General features: G+C 41.3%; 1 protein-coding gene and 1 non-coding gene across 2 annotated transcripts; one reads left to right on the top strand and one right to left on the bottom strand.

Moving 5' to 3' along the window:
• Positions 1-583: 583 nt before the first annotated feature.
• Positions 584-3,127, bottom strand: LOC125371202. The gene is made up of 4 exons (XM_048379739.1): positions 3,047-3,127; positions 2,559-2,635; positions 1,292-1,448; positions 584-1,153 (listed from the first exon to the last, which is right to left on the bottom strand). Exons 1-4 carry the CDS (start codon positions 3,125-3,127, stop codon positions 584-586), a joined length of 885 nt encoding a protein of 294 aa, XP_048235696.1.
• A 1,908-nt stretch (positions 3,128-5,035) lies between these two features.
• On the top strand, positions 5,036-5,141 carry LOC125371260. Its single transcript, XR_007217560.1, has one exon. It is a non-coding gene; the product is annotated as a small nucleolar RNA R71 (small nucleolar RNA).
• The last annotated feature ends 15,795 nt before the right edge of the window (positions 5,142-20,936 follow it).

Here is a 20,936-nt window from a genome sequence, read left to right as displayed (position 1 = left end):
ATAAATGCCCCTGTTTCCTACTGTAAACGTGTTCATCTTAATTTGATTTTCTTCAATTAGAACACGGACCGTGTTAACGAACACGGTCTCAAACACGCCCGTGTTGAACTCCAGAAAATGCAAAAGTTGCGATTCCCAGCACTTTCTCACTCTTTCTCACCTGCATAACCAATAAGTCCTCAACTCATACACTCAACATAAATAAAACTTACCAAAAAAAAATTGTAAAATCTAATCAAACTAAGTTCACAACGAAAACTAAAGAATTAAAACGAAATTAAAAGAAACAAAGCTCTTTAAAGTCATAAAATTGGACTTTATTCTTTTCTTTGAATCAGAAATGGAGCACCAAATTCACCCGCTCCTCCACATCCAGTGACCCTCCAAGGTAATGCTTCAACCTCTGCCCATTAACCTTGAAATTTCCCTTTTCTGGATGATGCACTTCAACCTTGTGTCACTGTAAATGGCCCCGACCAACGACTCTTCAGCTTTCCTGGAATAAACGGAGACGAGAGTTAAATAATAACACACTATCTCCTACGTTAAATTCCTTCCAATTTTTCAATCACTTGTCATGCCATTATTTGGTCTTCGCCTTGTAGATTGTTGAATTTTCATAGGCTTGTTGACGCCACTCCTCTAGCTCATTTATCTGCCACTGCCTTTGTCTACCTGCGGTATCCAAATCAAAGTTACATGATTTAAGTGGCCATAATGCTTTATGTTCTAGCTCCACAGGTAAATGACAACCTTTTCCATACACAAGCCTAAAGGGAGTGAACCCTGTAGAAGTCCTATAGGCAGTTCTAAATGCCCATAAAGCATTATCTAGCTTTATAGTCCAATCTTTCCTGCTGGCTCCTACAGTCTTCTCTAAAATACGCTTGAGTCCCCTATTAGTAACCTCTACTTGCCCACTCGTTTGTGGGTGATAAGGTATGGAGAATCGCTGAGATACTCCATATCTTTTCAGCACTTTCTCAAGTTGAGAATTACAGAAATGGGTTCCCCTATTACTAATTAATGCTCGAGGTGTTCCAAACCTAAAGAATAATCTCTTAAGGAACCTCACAACTACCCTAGCATCATTAGTAGGCAAGGCTTGTGCCTCAGGCCATTTAGAAAAATATTCAATAGCCAGCATTATATACTTACATCCATACGAAGAAGGAAAAGGACCCATAAAATCAATGCCCCAAACATCAAAAATTTCCAACACTTGTATACTATGTTGGGGCATTTCATCTCGGGCAAAAATATTACCTAACCGTTGGCATGCATCACAAACCTGGACATAAGCTCGTGCATCCTGGAAGATAGTCGGCCAATAAAAACCAGCATCCATAACCTTTCTGGCCGTATGATTTGCAGCTTGGTGTCCACCAACCGGTCCCTCATGACAATGCTTGAGAATTTGAATGATCTCCTCCCCATTTACACACCTCCTGATAATTTGATATGAACAAATTCTAAATAAGAAGGGGTCGTCCCAAATGTAATACTTAGTCGTGAAAATTTCTTTCTTTCTTTGGCCGATCCTCTCGCAGGAGTACCCTTGCAGCCAAATAATTTGCATAATCGGAAAACCAAGGAATATCATTTGCCACCTGCATTGAGCATAAGTGCTCATCCGAAAAGAAGTCATCGATCTCTTGCTCATTAAAGCTCCTCCAAGTCACGGGTTCTCAATCGAGAAAGATGGTATACTTGCAAGATTTTCGACTCCTTGTTTATCCTTAATTTCCAAGTCAAATTCCTGTAATAGAAGAACCCAACGAATCAATCTTGGCTTAGAATCATGCTTTGAAAATAAATACCTTAAAGCGAATGATCCGTGTAAACAATTGTCTTTGTGGCCTGGTAGGAGCGAATTTGTCAAAGCGAACACGGCGACTAGGAGCTCATTCTACATGGTTGTATAGTGTTCTTGGGCACCCATAAGTGTCTTGCTAGTGTAGTGAATAGGTTGGAATTTCTTCTCCTTGCTGGCCTAAAAACGGCTCCAAGCTGCAAAATCACTAGCATCGCACATAATCTCGAAGGCGGCTCTCGATCGGGAGAAACCATGATGGGAGCCGTGGTTAATTTTCCTTTAATAACTCAAAAGCTCTTAAATAGTCATCATCAAATTCAAAAGGTATATCTTTTACTAGTAATTGAGTTAAAGGCCTAGCGATCTTAGAAAAGTCCTTAATAAACCTTCTATAAAACCCTGCATGCCCTAAGAAACTTCTAATAACCCTAACCGAAGTAGGGGGGGTAGTTTACTTATAACTTCCACTTTAGCTCTATCTACTTCCAACCCTGCATGTGACACTTTATGTCCTAAGACTATACCCTCTTGGACCATAAAATGACATTTTTTCTAATTCAACACCAGGTTAGCTTCAATACACCTAGCTAACATCCTTTCCAAAATTTTCAAACAATGGGAAAAAGAGTTACCGAATACAGAGAAGTCATCCATGAAGACCTCCATCGACTCCTCTATCATGTCATGGAAAATGGCCATCATACACCGCTGAAAGGTCGCAGGCGCATTACATAAGCCAAACAGCATCCTCCTATAGGCAAATGTGCCATAAGGATAAGTGAATGTCGTCTTCTCTTGGTCTTCTGGTGCTATGGGAATCTGAAAATAACCAGAAACACCGTCAAGGAAATAGTAATACTTATGGCCTGAAAGCCTCTCAAGCATTTGATCGATAAAAGGAAGGGGAAAGTGGTCTTTTCGGGTTGCGTCATTCAAGCGTCGATAGTCTATGCAAACTGAAAGCCTTACCGCTCGGGTGGGATCGACTCCTCCTTTTCATTTTCACCATAATCGCCATGCCCCCTTTCTTAGGAACCACACAGACTCACTTTGAGCAAGAAGTTTAATTTAATTACCTCTTTTTAACCACCTCTTTCATATGAGGGTTCAACCGCCTTTAAGGTTTGCACCACCGGTTTGAACTCATCCTCCATCAAAATCTTATGAAAGGCAGGTAACTCGGGTTTATTCACGGTATGTCAGGCCGTCTTATAAAATGCCTTTGCATACCTTCTCAAAATGCACAGCACCATCTCCCTCTCCTCGGGTGTGAGATAAGCGGAAATAATAGCGGTAAGTGCTTTGCTTCATCTAGGTAGGCATATATTAAGTGCGCTCGGCAACTCTTTCAATTCAAGAGCAGGCGGCTCCTCCAAAGAAGGCTTCAGCTTCTTTACTCTTGACTTGTCAAGATCAACAAAACCATCAGTCTTTTCATCATCAACATCAGCAGCTAATAAGTGCTCTAGCTACTCCAACACTTGTTCATTGGATAAATTGTCCTCATTTTCTTGCATTGCCACTTGCAAAGGATCATCAATCATTATTTCCGCGAATTGAGATTCCACAATATCATTGATAAAATCAATCGAATAGACAGTACCATCATGCTCATATGGGTATCTCAAGGATTTAGTCAAATCAAATGTAATGCTCTCATCATCTACCCTAAGTTCCAGCTTTCCGCTACTAACATCTATCAAAGCTTTAGATGTAGCTAAAAATGGTCTACCTAGGATCAATGGGACATCACTCTCACCATTCATATCCATGACAACAAAATCCACAGGAAATATAAATTTGTTAACTTTAACTAGCACATCTTCTATAATCCCTTTCGGGTACTTAGCGATTATATACGCTAGTTGTATACTCATCCTGGTAGGAGTTAGCTTAGAAGTGCTTAGTCCTAACTCCTCAAACAATGAACTAGGCATCAAATTGATGCTACCTCCCAAATCAGCTAATGCTAGCAATTTCAATTTATCTCCAATCAAATAAGGTATAGTAAAACTCCCTGGGTCGCATCATTTGACTTGAATCTTGCTCCGAAACAACTGCCGAGCATTCGCATTCAAGGTCACCAATCCCAAATCCTCTAACTTCCTCTTGTTGCTTAGGATTTCTTTTAAAAACTTTGCATACTTTGGCATCTGCGAAATAGCTTCAACAAACGACAAGTTAATCCGCAATTGTTTAAAAAGATCTAAAAATTTACCAAATTGCTGATCAACTTTATCCTGCTTGCGTTTTGCAGGATATGGAATGGGAGGTTGGTATGGCCTCAAGGGAATCTTCTTGAATCCTCCTTCTCTTGTTGCTCCCTTTTCTTTCTCTTGAGGCTTGTCTTTCTTTCCGACTCATCCACCTGCACATTAGAATCATTATTAGCGAAAGGCTTAAATGAGCTCGTAAGTTCCTTACCTGATCTCAAAGTAATTGCTTTGGCATGCTCCCTTGGATTAGACTCTGTGTTACTTGGAAGCGTGCCTGGCTGCCTCTCAGTCATCATCCTAGAGAACTGCCCAATTTGAGTTTCTAAGTTCTGAATTGAAGCTTGTTGATTCGAACCCGCAAAGGTGTTTGTTCGTCGAAATCATTCTCAAAGTTGCAATGAACTTCATCATCAACTCTTCCAAGTTAGGTTTCTTCTCTTAACTACCTCCTAGTTGATGGGGAATAGATTGCATAGGTTGCTGCTGATGCAACCTCTAGTATCCTGGTGGACCTTGGTTATTAGAGTTCCTCCATCCAAAATTAGGATGATTCCTCTACCCTGGGTTGTATGTATTGCTGTAGGGATCATTCTGATGCCTACCTACATAATCAACATGCTCAACGTTAGAAACATTAGTAGGCATAGAAGATGCAAACATACCTCCCGCATTACAATTGGCATTGTAATGTGGTCCACCACAGAATTCACATCCGGCCGAATCGCTTGGACCGCAGATCCGAAGTTGTTCTATCTTTTGGAAAGTAGCTCTACTTGTGCGCCAAGGTTGCTTTGTAGGATCCGCCACTCGATATACAACGGGCCTTGGACCTCTAGCCCGTGGAATTTGCCACTGATAAGTGTTGGTGGCCATCTCTTCTATCAAATCCTGGGCTTGCTCGGCTGTTTTACTATTAATAGCTCCCCCTGCAGCTGCATCTACCATTTGTCTAGTGGCTGTATTCATGCCACTATAGAATGTCTGCACTTGCATCCAGAGAGGAAGACCATGGTGTGGGCAACACCTTAACAAGTCCTTGAAGCGCTCCCAGGCTTCGTACATCGGTTCTCCTTCACCCTGCATAAAATAAGATATGTTATTTCACATTTGAGCAGTCTTAGCAGGAGGAAAATACTTATTCAAAAACTTTTCAGCCAAAGAAGTCCAGGTAGTGATCGTTTTCGGTGGCAAGGACTGCAGCCATCTTTTCGCTCTATCCCTCAAGGAAAAAGGAAATAGCCTCAACCGTATGGCATCATCAGTTGTTCCATTAATCTTAAAGGTATCACATATTTCCAAAAAGTTAGCGATATGCTCGTTCGGATCTTCGCTCGCCAATCCTCCAAATTGCACCGTATTCTGGATCATCTGGATTACATTCGGCTTTATTTCAAAATTATTGGCCGCCACGGGAGGCCTCACTATCGATTTGCGTCCATAGAGAGGCCTAGCAAACTCGTACATGGTCCTTTCATCATTACCTCCATTTGCATTGTGGTTCTCCATCTCACTAGTTTCACGAACAGGAATCTCTGCTTCAATCTCCTCCTCTACTGCCTGCATACGCCTCCTTAGCAATCTAAGAGAGCGCTCCGGTTCAGATAAAGGCTCTTTAAGATTAGGATTAGAGCTCCTGATCATAAACTACCTGAGCACAATAAAGAACAACAACACCAACAAACGGGATAAGAACAAAACTATACACAGAAAATAAATTATGAACAAAAAGAGAAATGAGTAGACTAACAAATATTAAAATTTCAATTTAGTTCACAGAAACCGTTCCCCGGCAACAGCGCCAAAAACTTGATGTGTGCTAAGTCAAGCAAGACTATGACCTAAGGCAGTGTAACTATCAATGGAGTACAACTAACGGCGAGTACCAAGTGTCGTATTCCCCAAAGAATGTATGAACCTAAATCTACTCAATAGAACATAAATGGTATTGATGAATAATTTTCTAAATTAAATAATAGCTACTCTAATTGTTGTCGAACTACGTATACTAGGGAATGATTAATTCAAGTAAAAGAATAACCCTTTGGGAATTCTTGTCTCTAAGGAATGGAAACTAAGGGTGGAATTGATTGATTGAATCAAATTTCCGTGGGAAAGTCTCTACACAATTAATGTCTTTCTCAAGGAAACTAACACCTTAACTTAGATTAATTAGGTTGAAATCTCTTCCTAACTCTAATTACCCAAATTAGCATTATGTACCATTTAACACTATTGAGAGTTGTTAATTCTCAATCCGGTAGAATGAAAACCCTATCTCTAGGTGAATTCAATTCTAGGTTGCAAAGGACAATCCAAACCTAAACGTCTTTCTCAAGATCATTCAAATTTCAAAAATCATTCAACAAGATATGAAGAAGAAATCAATAAATACTTCCACTGCAAACCAATATTGACAATCGATACATTCAATTCAAAATTGAAGTACAAAAATCCCTAGATAAAGAACCCCAATGGGTTAATAAGCGTAGCTAATCATGTTCATAATCACAACCAATAAGAATACAATTACAAAAAAAATGAGTAAAGGTAGAGGAACCCGAATACACCCTTGGATGAGAGTGAACAGCTCCAATTCCTCGTGCCCAATTTTGGATCGATTCTTGTTCCTTTCACTCGGATTGAAACCAATCGACAATCCTCGCCAATCTTTGATCTTCGAAGAGAATCCAAGTGAAACCTTGATCCAAGTCTCCTTTTCTCTTAGTTTCAACTCAGAAAACCCTTAGACAGGAAAAAAGATGAGTTTTGGACGTTCTAACACTAGCTGCCTTCCTTTTTATCCTCTCTTCGTTCTTTTAATTAATACCCCCTGTCGCCTCAAACACGGCCGTGTCCTTGGCCGTGTTCAGGACACGGGCTGGTGTTCCTGGCCGTGTTACTCTCTCTAGACGTGCTCCATAAGGTCTACTTCTTCTTTGATGTCCAACACAGCCGTGTTGGTAACATGGCCTGTGTTTGTGATCGTGCTAAGAACACGGCCAGTGTTGAGACCAACACGGCCATGTTCAGCTTCCTCATGCTCGTACTTAGCTCGTTTCGGCAGCTTTGACGTCCAATTATGCTCCAGTTTTTTCCTTTTTCATTCTTTAACTTCTTTTGGACCTAATGCACACAAACATACGCATAAGGTGAGTGTTGGTACCGATTCACATCCAAATATCCATAAAATCGATCTTAAAAACCCCATTTAGATGTGTGTATTTTACACACATCAGTAAGTAAGGCAGTAGTTGATGCATTGAGGGATTAAACACTACCCTTTAAACACTTTGAGTGATTTAGAGTGAATATGGTGAGGAGTTGGTTCTGAATAATTTTGTTGAGATAGTATTTTGCGAATTGTTGGCATCTTGGTTGTGATACTTGAATTGATTGCTTCATTTCTTTTTGTTTGACTTACGCTTGTTAAGGATATGTGCAAGAGCTCTCTAGTTTGCCCGTCAGTTTAAGTGTTGTTCCTTAGTGATTTATTTTCCTTATTTTACTTTTGATTGCTTGAGGACAAGCAATGAGCTAAGTGTGGGGTTATTTGATGTGCGTAAAATACACACATTTAAATGAGGTTTTTAAGAATGATTTTATGGACATTTGGATGTGAATTGGTCCCAACACTCACCCTATGCGTCTGTTTATGTGCATTAGTTCCAAAAGAAGTCAAAGAATGATAAAGGGAAGAATTGGAGCATAATTGGACGTCAAAGCTGTCGAAACAAGCTAAGTATGCGCATGAGGAAGCTGAACACGGCCGTGTTGGGTACATCAAACATCAAAGAAAAGGAAGTTCTTAGGGAGCACGGCCACAGAGAGTAACACAGGCATAAACACCAGCCCGTGTTCGGAACACGAGCATAAACACGGCCGTGTTGGCGGCGATAGGGGGAATTAATTAAAAGAAAGAAGAGAGGAAAGAAAGGAAAAGGAGCGGGGGAGAATGTCCCAAACCCTAATTTTTCTCTCTCTAGGGGTTTTCTAAGCTGAAACCAAGGAAAGAGGACACTTGGATCAAGGTTTCAATTGGATTCCCTTCAGAGATTGAAGATTGGGCGAGGTTCGTTGATTGGTTTCCAAATCGAGTAAGAGGAACAAGAATCGATTCAATTCGAGCAAGAGGAATTGGGGCTGTTTACTCTTATCCAAGGGTGTAATCGGGTTTCTCTACCTTTAATCATTGTTGTAACTGAATTCTTGTGGATTTTGATAATGAACATGATTAGCTAGATTGATTAAATCCATTGGGATTTCTTTACTATGTTGGCTTAGTATTATATTGTTGGATTGTTTGGGTTAGTTTTGTGTGATTGAGAAGTCCATTTGGCAATTGGAATTTTGAATAGCAAGAACTGGTTAATAATCGCTTAGAGATAAGGATAATTAACTAGCCGGATTAAGAATTAACAAAGCTTAATAGAGGCGGATTAAAGCTTAATGCTAATTTAAGAATCAATCGTTAGGAAGAGATTCCAACTTTAGGTTATTAGGTTTAGGAATTCGGTTATCTCGAGAGAAACCGAATTGATTAAGTATCTCTTTATTAGCATAATTAGACTCATTAATCCTTTATCTTTTGTTTGATTGCCAACTAGTTTAGGTTCCCTTTAGGTTTGCTTTCCTGTCTTGGTTATTTTTTTTTATCAATTACTCCTGCATCTCCCTTAGAACTTAGCTTGTGGCTATTAGTTAGTTTAGAAATTATTCATCATTTATTTTAGGTTAATATAACAAAGAACAAATGAGTAACTCTTGGCTTTCACTTTCCCGAGGAATACGACCTTGATACTCGCCATTAGACCTTAATACTCGAACAAGTAGCACACATCATATAGCTTAGAAATTTCATTTATAATCATCAAGCAAATCAAGCATAATCAAGTAAAAGAGTAAGAAAGCTCTCTTTAGAAAAGCTCTCCAAGTTGTCTTTAGCTCTCTTTTGTTCTTCTTGCCATCCTAGATAGCATTTTGCCTAGCATTCGAAGAGTAAGGCTGACTAGCTTACTTGTCTGTGAGAAGAAAGTAGCTAGTGTCGCACGGTTCGTTGGTAGAAAGATCAAGCCCGTGACACCCGGGACGGGGCGGGAGGGGGCTAGGGTTTTTGCGGGCCAATTTCATGGATAGAGATGCCTATCTTGTAGCTCAGACATGCCCCCATGTCCAGCCTCCCCAGCCCTCCAAGGGGGTGAGGCATATTGCACCCGCCTAAAGAGGCTAAGAAGCCTGTTGAAGTCTATCAGGAGGAGAGATCACTATGTTCCACCAATCACACCCTCCCTTTAAGAAATTCATTTCAAGGAATTTTAGTTTGATTTTTTATACATATGTTAAGGATAGTATAATATACCACCAGAAAAATTTTAAAAAAAAATTGAGCACATTTAGTATTTTTTTATTTTTTAAATATTAAAAATTGAGAAATTCATAAAAGATAGAATTTACATAAAAAATCACCATTTTTTGTGGAGGACCCTTAGAAAATATGTAAAAATTATTGGAGTTATCATTGGTACATTTTCTTTAAAAGTGCATGCTCAACTTGTGAGATATTGGCTTAAATGGCAACTTCGCATGTTGTGATCGGGCTATAATAGACAACCAAGTAGCAAACTTAGTATTCAATGATCCTCTTGATTTCATAAGAACTTTACAACTTTTTTAGGCTCCCTAGAATATATTGGGGTTGATATATTGTTAGGAAAAGGCTATGGGAGCATCAAATGTGGTGGTGGCGGAGTGCCGCAGCACGGGCTCGAAAACTGGCCAACAGAGGTTCACTACAGCTAATTTCTCACCAATAGAGGTTCACAGCGAAGGATTCTTGCCCACAAAGGATGGCACGTGCAGCGCATAATGGAGCTGCGAGGATGTGCTGCCAACAGGCCCGTGCCTGGGAGGATTTTGGCCAACATGTGCGCTAGACTGCGAGGGTTCCTGGCCAACGGGCTGTGCCTATGAGGATGCTCGCCCAAGGGAGGTTTACCTTAGGAGGATTCTAGCCAACGCGTGCAATAGGATGCTAGGGTTCCTGGCCAACGGGCTCGTGCATGCGGAGTCGCTCGCCAACAGTGGCTGGCTTGCGTGTGAGGATTCTTGCTAATGGACCCGCGTTGGCTCGCCAGTGGTGGCTTACTAGCGTGCGAGGATTTTCAACAACGAGCCCGACAGGTGCACTAGCTGGCATGCGAGGATTCTCACTAATGGGATCGATGGGCGCGCTGCCTTAATAATGCGGGGCTGGCACTCGAGGATTCCTCGCCAAAGGGACCGATTGGCGCGTTGCCTCAGTAATAGGGGGCTGGCACTCGAGGATTCCTCGCCAACTGGCCCGATAGGTGGGATGACTGGCATGCTATGTTACTCGCCAAAGGGCCCGTGGATGCGAGGCTAGCACGCGATGCTAGCACTCGAGGATTTTTTGCCAACGGGCCCGTGCATGCGGGTTGACTCGCTAATGGTGGCTGGCGGGCATGCGATGTTACTTGCCAGCAGGCCCATTAGGATTTTTTGGCAACACAGTACAAACGAAGGAAAGTTTCGAAGCAAAGTTGCTTGCTTAGGGACCTTTATGCCAAATATAGTAAAAATTATGCACTTTTTGGCTAGGAGCACACCTCTATGCCATTGCACATGATTCTTAGTCCAAATGAATTTTTGGACTGTGATGTGACTTGTTCCTCGGGTCCTGTGCAAGGAGACTGTCACGACCCCACCCGTGGGCCCGTGACCGGCACTAGGGAATGGGTAGGCTTAAGGCCACCGAAACCCATAGTAAGCCTGACACTCACTGATTTAAACAAATCTCATCTCAAATTAATATTATTAAAGCCACAATTTATCTTAATAGTTACACTTTGCAAAATTACTTCGGTCTACCAGAAAAACTAGGCGAGACCCGAAGCTCAGAAAAAATTTACAACTGATACATTTACTATTACTACTGCGGAGAATCTAAGATTTACCAATTTACATACCAAATCAAATACATCACCCGATGATGAAGGAGTCGGATTCTTTGAATAAGAGTCGGCGGGAGAACTAACAATCATGAATCCGAAAAAAATAAATGGAGTATGGGTCTAGAGTGAGTTAAAATCAAATAATCTAGAGACTATTGCTTCTTCTAAAAAAAAAACATAGATTATTCAAATCAGTATATCAAACCATACTATTTCCTTCACATAAAATATTAATCATTCGAATCAAAATGTCAACCATGCACGTAAATACAATCCATATTATAGTCATACCATAATAAATTAATAAATAAATAAATAAAAATATATTTTTACTTTTACGGGACGAGTGGCTCAGTAGAACCCTAAACCCCAAAATCTAGTAGCCATTCGGCTCTCATAATGCAATAAAATCGGGCGCCCGAGAGCAATGCTCGACCGGGGACCTTACCTCCACCGTCTGGTCACTTAAGTATCCAAATAAACCGGCCTCCAGAGCAATGCTCGACCAGGGACCTTACCTCCGACGAATTTACACAAATCAGCCCAGAGCCATGCTCGACCGGGGCAAACCCATGAAAATCTTATTACATGTCCATGATCATTACCAAGTGCGCGTCGATGTAACCTATCAGGCGGCATGTTCTACAAGCCACGTTTCCCAAGACACAATCATCCATTTAATAAATATCATTGTATAATGAAGTCATTCAACCATATCAAATTAATGATTAACAATTAAGAGTAAAACATCAGGCAGCTCAGGTGAAAAACTGATAATATTTGGAATTATTATAACATTACTATAATAATACTCATATTATCTTCAATAATTAATAATCCAGTAAAATTAATTACGTTGAGATATTAGTAACCATGTTAAACATAAACTTCCAAAATAGCAATGATTAAATGACTTTAACTCACAGAATTGGGCGACCTCCTAGCTCTGCTCCGGTGCCTCAGTTGGAGCGAGCCGAACAGACAGATCATCTAATCACGGAAAACAATTTATCAAAACGCTGAAACAATCGATCATTAATCCTAGGTCTAGACTCCTAGGACTGACTGTCTAAGAATCTCGTCTCAGGAGAATTCTACCGAAAATCCGGCAGAACCTCCCCAACAACACGAACATTACCCCCCGTAAAAACGGGTCCAAGACCTGCCAGAAGAACACTTCAAATATCCAACAATTTAAACAACGGGAGTCGGGTCCCCAAACTTCACTATTTCCGACTCATGCACACATGACAAAATCTGAGGCAAGCAAACTGACACACAATTATTTATGACTCACAAATATCATCAAATACTCAATATAACCTAATAGACACAATTAAACCAAGAATTTCTAAAATTAACGGGCCAAAGAAAATTACCGAGGGCAGCTCGATCGCTCGGCGACTACGACCCACCACGGAGGTCCGAGTCGGCGATCCGAACACACCATCGGACTCACAACGACGGCCGCGATGACGATCCACCTTCCGATTTTCGATCCGACACCCGATTATCCGAAGAGATTTGCGGACGATCTCGACCGTCGATTTGCAAACGAAGCCCGATCGCCACGGAACCGGTGCCATCGCAAAGCTTGAGCAGAGGAGAGTCGGGATATGCCCTCCGATCGTCCATCCTCACTTGAAGCTCGCCAAAAAGCCCAAAATATCGGCTGCCTCCACTTGGGAACTCTCTCCTCCGCCACCAAACCAAGACGCCACTACGCGAAAGGAAGCTCTCCAAGGGCCGATCGCCACCAAGATCGGTACCGGAAGGCCACGGAAATGGCGAAATGGCGCCGGAAGCCATTGCCTTCTTTGCGCGCTTCCGCTTCTCCACCGCCACCATCGTGCTAGCCGCTTGACGTGCGCTCCTTGACGTCAGGCCGCCTCGGCGGCCTCCGGCGTCCATCCACCATGGGCCGACGCCCCTCTCTCTCCTCCCTTTCTTCCTCTTCCTTCTTTCTTTTCTCTCTCCCCAATTTTCTTTCCTTTCAATACCGACATTAGGCCCCCGAACTTTTCCTTATTACAATTTAGTCCCTCAACTTCCTTAATTACTTACAATTTCATCCATCAAAATTCCAATTTGATCCCCAAACTTCTTTTTAGCCTTTCAATAAGCCCCTAACTATTTAATTTGGGCCAAATCCAAATTATTGAAAATACATAATTACATAAATACCCCTGACCGACATATTTATTTACAAAAATACCAAGCTCACAAATTTCCATTAAACCCTCATAAAAATAACATTATACTGTCAATCCTTATTCCAAAATAAATTTCCAATTAAATCCTACACACAATTAAATTAAATTAAATAATCAATTTCCAACTTAAAATTTAATACTACTAATCAATTATAATACAAATTTTTCCAAAATTCTTTTATAAAAATATCCCTTACAATTTCTACCATAATTTTTCAATATATAATTTTACTTATATAAATATGCATTTGGGAAAATTTTGAATAACTAAATAAAAAAATATAATTTATTCCTCAAATAATTTATTTAAATAACTCCTTAAAAATCAAACTAATTGGATATGGAAAAATAATTCATTATTAAACATATAAAAATTCGGGGTATTACAGAGACTTGCCCCCCGTGCTGCATTGCGTTAAGAAATTACTTTAAGCATCCATAGTGTAGGGGACTTGCATGCAGCATTGGCTAGAATTTAGATGTGTACTCAAGTCCACTGAATTTGTAGAATTACTTAGGATTTTAGGACTTGGGACTTGGCCCCCGTGCTGCATAGTGTGGGGGACTTGTATGCAGCACTGGCTAGAACTTAGATGTGTTCTCAAGTATGCTGAGTTTGTGGAATTACTTAGGATTTTAGGACTTGGGACTTAGAGAATTTATGGACCTTGGAGCGTGGAACCCGAGGGCCATTATTTTAAGAATAAATTGATTTTGATTTTGCATGTGGGAGCAGGGGAGGGACGAATTAGAGCGACGAAGGGCTAAATCTTAGTGGATTGTGATAGCAAGGCCACTCTGCCACTTACAATACCCTATCACGTATTTAAGTCTTCTGCAAAGGATTTAGTCCGCCGCCCGATGGAAATTGTAATTCAAGGCGGCCTGCGCGGCTCGTTCACCGTGAGGGCTTAGCCAATGAAACATGCTTTTGGGACCTGGAGGGCCCCTACTACTAGTTGGCAAATGAGCGATGGATGATGCGTCGATTCTGGCCCAGATTCTGACTTAGAGCCGTTCAGTCATAATCCAACGCACAGTAGCTTCGCACCACTGGCTTTTCAACCAAACGCAATGACCAGTTATGCGAATCAACTGTTCCTCTCGTACTAGGTTGAATTAGCATTGCAACACAATCATCAGTAGGGTAAAACTAACCTGTCTCATAACTGTCTAAACCTAGCTCATATTCCCTATTGGTGGGTGAACAATCCAACACTTGGTGAATTCTGCTTCACAATGATAGGAAGAGCCAACATCGAAGGATCAAAAAGCAACGTTGCTATGAACGCTTGGCTAGAACAAGCCAGTTATCCCTGTGGTAACTTTTCTAACACCTCTAGTTTCAAATTCTAAAGGTCTAAAGGATCAATAAGCTATGCTTTTGCGGTTTGTATTCATACTGGAAACTAGAATTAAACGAGCTTTTACCCTTTTGTTCCACACGAGATTTCTATTCTCGTTGAGCTCATCTTAGGACACTTGCGTTATCTTTTAACAGATATGCCGCCCCAGCCAAACTTGGGTCCAAAAAGAGGGTCGTAGCCCCACTTCTGATTCATGGAATAAGTAAAATAATGTTAAAAGTAGTGGTATTTCACTATCACCGGTTAAGGCTCCCACTTATCCTACACCTCTTAAGTAATTTCACAAAGTCGGACTAGAGTTAAGCTCAACAAGGTCTTCTTTCCTTACTAATTCCCCCAAGCCCGTTCCCTTGTCTGTGGTTTCGCTGGATAGTAAACAGGGACAGTGGGAATCTCGTTAATCCATTCATGCGCATCACTAATTAGATGACGAGGCATTTGGCTACCTTAAGAGAGTCATAGTTACTCCCGCTGTTTACCCGCGCTTGGTTGAATTTCTTCACTTTGACATTCAGAGCACTGGGCAGAAATCACATTGCGTGAGCATCCACGCAATGCTTTGTTTTAATTAAACAGTCAGATTCCCCTTGTCCGTACTAGTTCTGAGTCGATTGTTCAACGCCTAGGGAAGGACTCTGAAGAGGCTGTTCCCAATCCGTTCCCCGGTCGACACGTATCGACCCGCTTTCGCCTTGAGAGCAGCTCGAGCAGTCTGCCGACAAGCGACAGGTTCATGATTGGGACCCTCGGGCGCAGCCCTTAGAGCCAATCCTTTTCCCGAGGTTATGGATCCATTTTGCCGACTTCCCTTGCCTACATTGTTCTATCGACTAGAGGCTGTTAACCCTAGAAACCTGATATAGTTATAAGTACGACTGGGTGTGGATAGCACTCGGTCCTCTAGATTTTCATGGGCTGCTGGGGGCCCACCAGACACCATACGACATGCGGTGCTCTTCCAGCCGCTAGACCCTACCTCCGACTGAGTCGTTTCCAAGGTAGGCGGGCTGTTAAATAGAAAAGATAACTCTTCCCGAGGAATTAAATGTGGTGGTGGCGAAGTGCCGCAGTACAGGCTTGAAAACTAGCCAACAGAGGTACACTGCAGCTGATTTCACACCAAAAGAGGTTCACAGCGGAGGATTCTTGCCCTCGCGGGCTGGCACACCCAACGCACGATGGAGCTGCGAGGATCCACTGCTAATGGGCCTGCGCCTGCGAGAGTTCTAGCCAATGCGCGCGCTAGGCTGCGAGAGTTCCTGGCCAATGAGCCCACGTCTGTGAGGATGCTCGCCTAAGGGAGGTTTACTTGAGGATGACTCTGGCCAATACGTGCGCTAGGGGGCTAAGGTTCCTGGCCAACGGGTCCGTGCTTGCCGAGTGGCTCACAGCATGCGAGTATTCTTGCCAACGGGCCAGACGGGCAGGGTCGCTCGCCAGCAGTGGATGTTGGCATGTGAGGATTCTCGCCAAAGGGCCTAACGGGTGCATTAGATGGTGTGCAAGGATTCTCGCCAACGGGTCCGACAGGTGCATTGGGTCGCCAGAAGTGGCTGGCTGGCGTGTGAGGATTCTTGCCAACGGGCCCGATGGGCGCACTGCCTCGGTAATAGGGGGCTAGCACTCAATGATTCCTCACCAACTGGCCCGATGGGCGGGCTGGCTGGCACGCGATGTTACTTGCCAACAAGCCCATGCATGCGGGCTAGCGTGGGATATTTGTTGCCAACGAGCCCGATAGGCGCGCTACCTTAGGAATGAGGGGCTAGCACGTGAGGATTTTTCGACCACGGGCCTATGTATATGGGTTGGCTCGCCATGGTGGGTGGCCGCAAAGGATTCCTCGCCTACGGTCCCGTCAGGATTTTTTGGCAACTCAGCACGGGCCCGTCATAATTTTTCGGCAACACAGTATGATCAAAGGAATGCTTCGAAGTGAAGTTGCTTAAGGACCTTTATGTCGAATATAGTCAAAATCATGCACTTTTTGGCTGGGAGCACACGCTTATGCCATTGCACATGATTCTTAGTCCGAATGATTTTTTGGGCTATGATATGACCTGTTCCCGGGTCATGTGGAAGGAGACTTGGCCCCCGTGCTACATTTTGCATTAAAAATTTACTTTAAGCATCCATAGTATGGGGCCCATGCATGAAATGTATCATCGACTGGATCCAAAGTCCTCGCAACAGGGAGTGCGCATAAGCTTTCGCCACACGAGGTTAGGCAATACAATTGAATGACATGCCCTCTCAGTGGAACATCCGCCTAATAACATGCCCAAGCTCAGAGATCATCTCCAACCTTACGTCCATGCAAGATTTGCATCGTTGAGAAGATACAACCTTGTGTGCCTGGTGATGGTGTTAGCTAGTGGGGACTGTAGCCATCTATTTGCTCTATCCCTTAAGGAAAATGGAAACAGCCTAAGCCGAATAGCACCATCGGTTGTCCCATTAATCTTGAAGGTATCATATATCTCCAAGAAATTCATGATGTGGGCATTACGATCTTCACTGGGCAAGCCCCCAAACTATACACTCTGCTGCACCATCTAAATGACGTTGGCTTAATCTCGAAATTGTTTAGTGCAACCGGTGGCCCCAATATACTAGTATGCATCCCCTCTAAGGAAGGTATAGCAAACTCGTACATCGTCTTGTTTGCTTCAGCGACGTTGTTGTTGTCGTCTCCCATATCTATTGGTATATGTACAGGAATTTCAATATGCTCCTCCTCCTCCACGTCTAATCGCTTCCTCAGCTACCTGAGGCATCGCTCTGGTTCGGGCAGAGGGTCTACTGGTAGAGGATTAGAACTACCTAAATTGAATAAGGTAGCAACAACCCAAACAAATAAATGAATGAATAAATTAACAAAAAGAAAGTAATGACAAAAGTAGATAAGAGAAATGGTTGAATTAACAAATAGCAAATTTCACTCTAGTTTTCAAACAAAATTCCTCGGCAACAGCACCAAAAAATTAATGTGATGCTTATGCAACTACAACTAAGGCATGAACCTCTCGATGTAGCCTAGCACAACGGCGAGTATTAAAAATATTATATTTCTTAGGAAAGTGAAATCCTAGAGTTACTACTTCATTCCTTGTTATCTATCCTAAAATTAATAATGGAGGTTTCTAAATTTACTAATGACTAAAAGCTAATTCTGAATGTACTGCAAGAATGAATGAGCAAAGAGAATAATCAAGACAGGAAAGCAAACCCAAAGACAACCTAGACTAGTTGGCAACCAAACAAAGGATAATAGATTGTTAAGTCCGATTATGCTACCCGTGGATGGATTCTAAACTGAATTCGGTTTCCCTCTGGAGACAACCGAATTCCTAGACCTAAGAATCTAAAGTTGGAATCTCTTCATAACAATTGATTATTAAGTTAGCCTTAAGCTTTAATCCACCTCTATTAAGCTTTGTTAATTCTTATTTCGGCAAATTAATTAACCTTATCTCTAAGTGAAAATTAACTTGTTCTTGAACTTAAATTTCCAAACTCAATTAGAAGTTCTCAATTGCTAAAAGAATTCTATGAACAGTAATCAATACATTGAATGTAACGAAAACTGGCTCTTTATTATTAATTGCAAAAAGAATACAAGAAAAGAAACTTTAAACAATCTTAACAATTCAGTACAAAGCCAATATAGCAAGGAACCCCAATGGGTTTAATTAATCTAGCTACACATGTTCATGTCTAAAATTAATAAGAATTCAATTATAATGAAAGAATAAAGAAATTGAAATATATACACCCTTTTCCTAGAATTGGATGAACAACTCAAAGCCTTGATCTACACTACAATTGATCTCTAAAATGCCTCTTGATTGCTCCAAAACTCCTATTCAATCTTCAATTGAATCTCAATAGTCACGAATCTAATGTCAAAAGGTGAAATCAGTCTCTTGGAAGCCGCCTCAGGATGTCCGAAACGTGTCTTGAGAAATTATAGGGGAACATAAAGAGTCAAAATCGCCCATCCTCTCTTTTTTTGCTCGTTCAATTTTATACTATATGCAAATACGGGCATGTTTGAAGCCCGTGTTCCTAAACATGGGCCATGTTCAGGCTGTGTTGGTCTCCAAATGACATAAGGAACTGAATCGATCAAGAGCGTGTTCTGACCCGTGTTACCCACACGGGTTGTGTTCTCGAATGTAGCAAGGGCGTGTCCTTGCCCGTGTTAGCCAACACGAGCCATGCTTTGAGGCGTGTTACCCTCGGAAACCGTGTTGCTTCAAAGTGCTTAAGCTAGACAGCTTGGAATTTCTGCATGGGCTCAAACACAGGCCGAATTAACTTCCCAAAAGTCAACCCAAGGGTCAAATGCCTCTGATTACGTCAGTTTTCGACCGGAATTGATCTAAAATTGCTCAACACTGATGATGGACCTATATAATCTCTTGGAATACAAAGGACACGAAACACGGGTGATCTTCGAATAAAAACACAATACATGCTAAGAAAATGCACAATAATATGCAAGCAAACATATGTAAAACTATTGATATGCTATTTATGTAGCTACAATCTAAGGCAGTGAACCTATCAATACAGTCTAGCACTAATGGCGAGTATCAAGGTCATATTCTCGGGAAAGTGAAAACCCAGAGTTACTACTTTGTTCTCTATTATATTAGCCTAAAATGAATGATGAATAATTTCTAAATTTAATAATAACTACAAGCTGAGTTCTAAGTGAGATGCAGGAATGAATGGATAAATGAAACAACCAAGACAAGAAAGAAAACCTAAAGGGAACCTAAACTAGTTGGCAATCAAACAAAAGATAACAAATTGACAAGTCCAATTATGCTACCCGTGGATGAATTCTTAACTGAATTCCGTTTCTCTCTCTTGAGATAATCGAATTCCTAAACTAAAGAGCCTAAAGTTGGAATCTCTTCCTAACTATTGATCCTTAAATTAAAATTAAGCTTTAATCCGCCTCTATTAAGCTTTGTTAATTCTTAATCCAGCTAGTTAATTATCCTTATCTCTAAGTGATTATTAACCGGTTCTTGCGATTCAAATTTCCAACTGCCAAATGAACTTCTCAATCACACAAAGCAATCTAAACACCACAATTCATAACGTCTCATGAATAATGCATTATCTTATTAATACTGAAAACAAGAAGGATGCAAAACTAAACTCAAACAATCCAACAATTCAATACTAAGCCAACATAGTAAACAAATCCTAATGGATTTAATCGATTTAGCTACTCATGTTCTTGTTTAAAACAACTAGGAAATCAATTATAATAAAAGAATAACAAAAATGAAAAATATACACCCTTTTCTCTTGAATTGGATGAACAGCTCCAAATCTGAATCAGCACTACAATTAGTCTCCCCAATTGCCCCTCGATTTACTCCATTCCCGTCTTTGCAACTCTCTTCCGAACTCAGTACTCTACAAAAACCGAACTAGCTGCCAAATCTCTCCCTACTCCTTTCTCACCCTAGCTTAAGAAATCGTTTTCCTTATATAATTGTCCCAGCACGGCCATGGTCAGGTCGTGCTGGTCCGCAAGGCTGGAGTCTAAGACGTGCTGAACCTTCGGATCTTGCAAAATAGGTCTTCTTCCTAGCTGTACCCTCGTCGGTGTTGAGCCACCAAGGGCGGTGCTAGAGGCCGTGATAGCCTCGAAAACCATGCCAAAAACACCACATTTGAGGATCAAAGGCTAATGGGTTGAGCACGGCAAAAGTCTAAGCCGTGCTGATCAGCACGGCCTTGACCTAGGCTGTGCTCAATGTTTGAAATGCGAGCCCTTGTCCAATTTTGATGAATTCCCATCCGTTTCGCATGTATTGATCTAAAATTGCTCAAACACTAATCATGGACCTATAAATTCTCCTAAAATGCAAAAGAGCACAAAACACGAGTGATCTTGGAATAAAAGCACAATAGTTGCTAAGAAAATACATAATAATATGCAAGCAAATATGTGTAGAACTATGCACATCAACTATGCACATCATTAATCTTAGATGGACTATTTATCATGATAAGGCCCAATTATGCAAACCTAAATCTAATACGGCCTAACTGACCTAACTAAAACATGGTAAAACCCATTAGGTCTATATTGATTTTAGAATTTAAGCCCAATTACCATTGATTAGCCTAATGGACTATAATTTTCATGTTAAGTTTAATTTTAACCTAAAGTTTGTATTTTTTTAATTAAGCAGTCATGTTACAAATTTTTGACATGCATTAAACTAAAATTAAACAAAAATAAAGTGCAGAAAGTAAATCTAACTTTTATAATCCAACCTACAACTAAAAGGAGAGAAATAAAAAGCCTAAAACTAAATACACTA

This window comes from Ricinus communis, chromosome 9 (genome assembly GCF_019578655.1).
Source record: "Ricinus communis isolate WT05 ecotype wild-type chromosome 9, ASM1957865v1, whole genome shotgun sequence".
NCBI classification, from domain to species: Eukaryota; Viridiplantae; Streptophyta; class Magnoliopsida; order Malpighiales; family Euphorbiaceae; genus Ricinus; species Ricinus communis.
The sequence above is the reverse complement of the archived record's forward strand: the minus strand, read 5'-3'. Positions and strand labels throughout refer to the sequence as shown.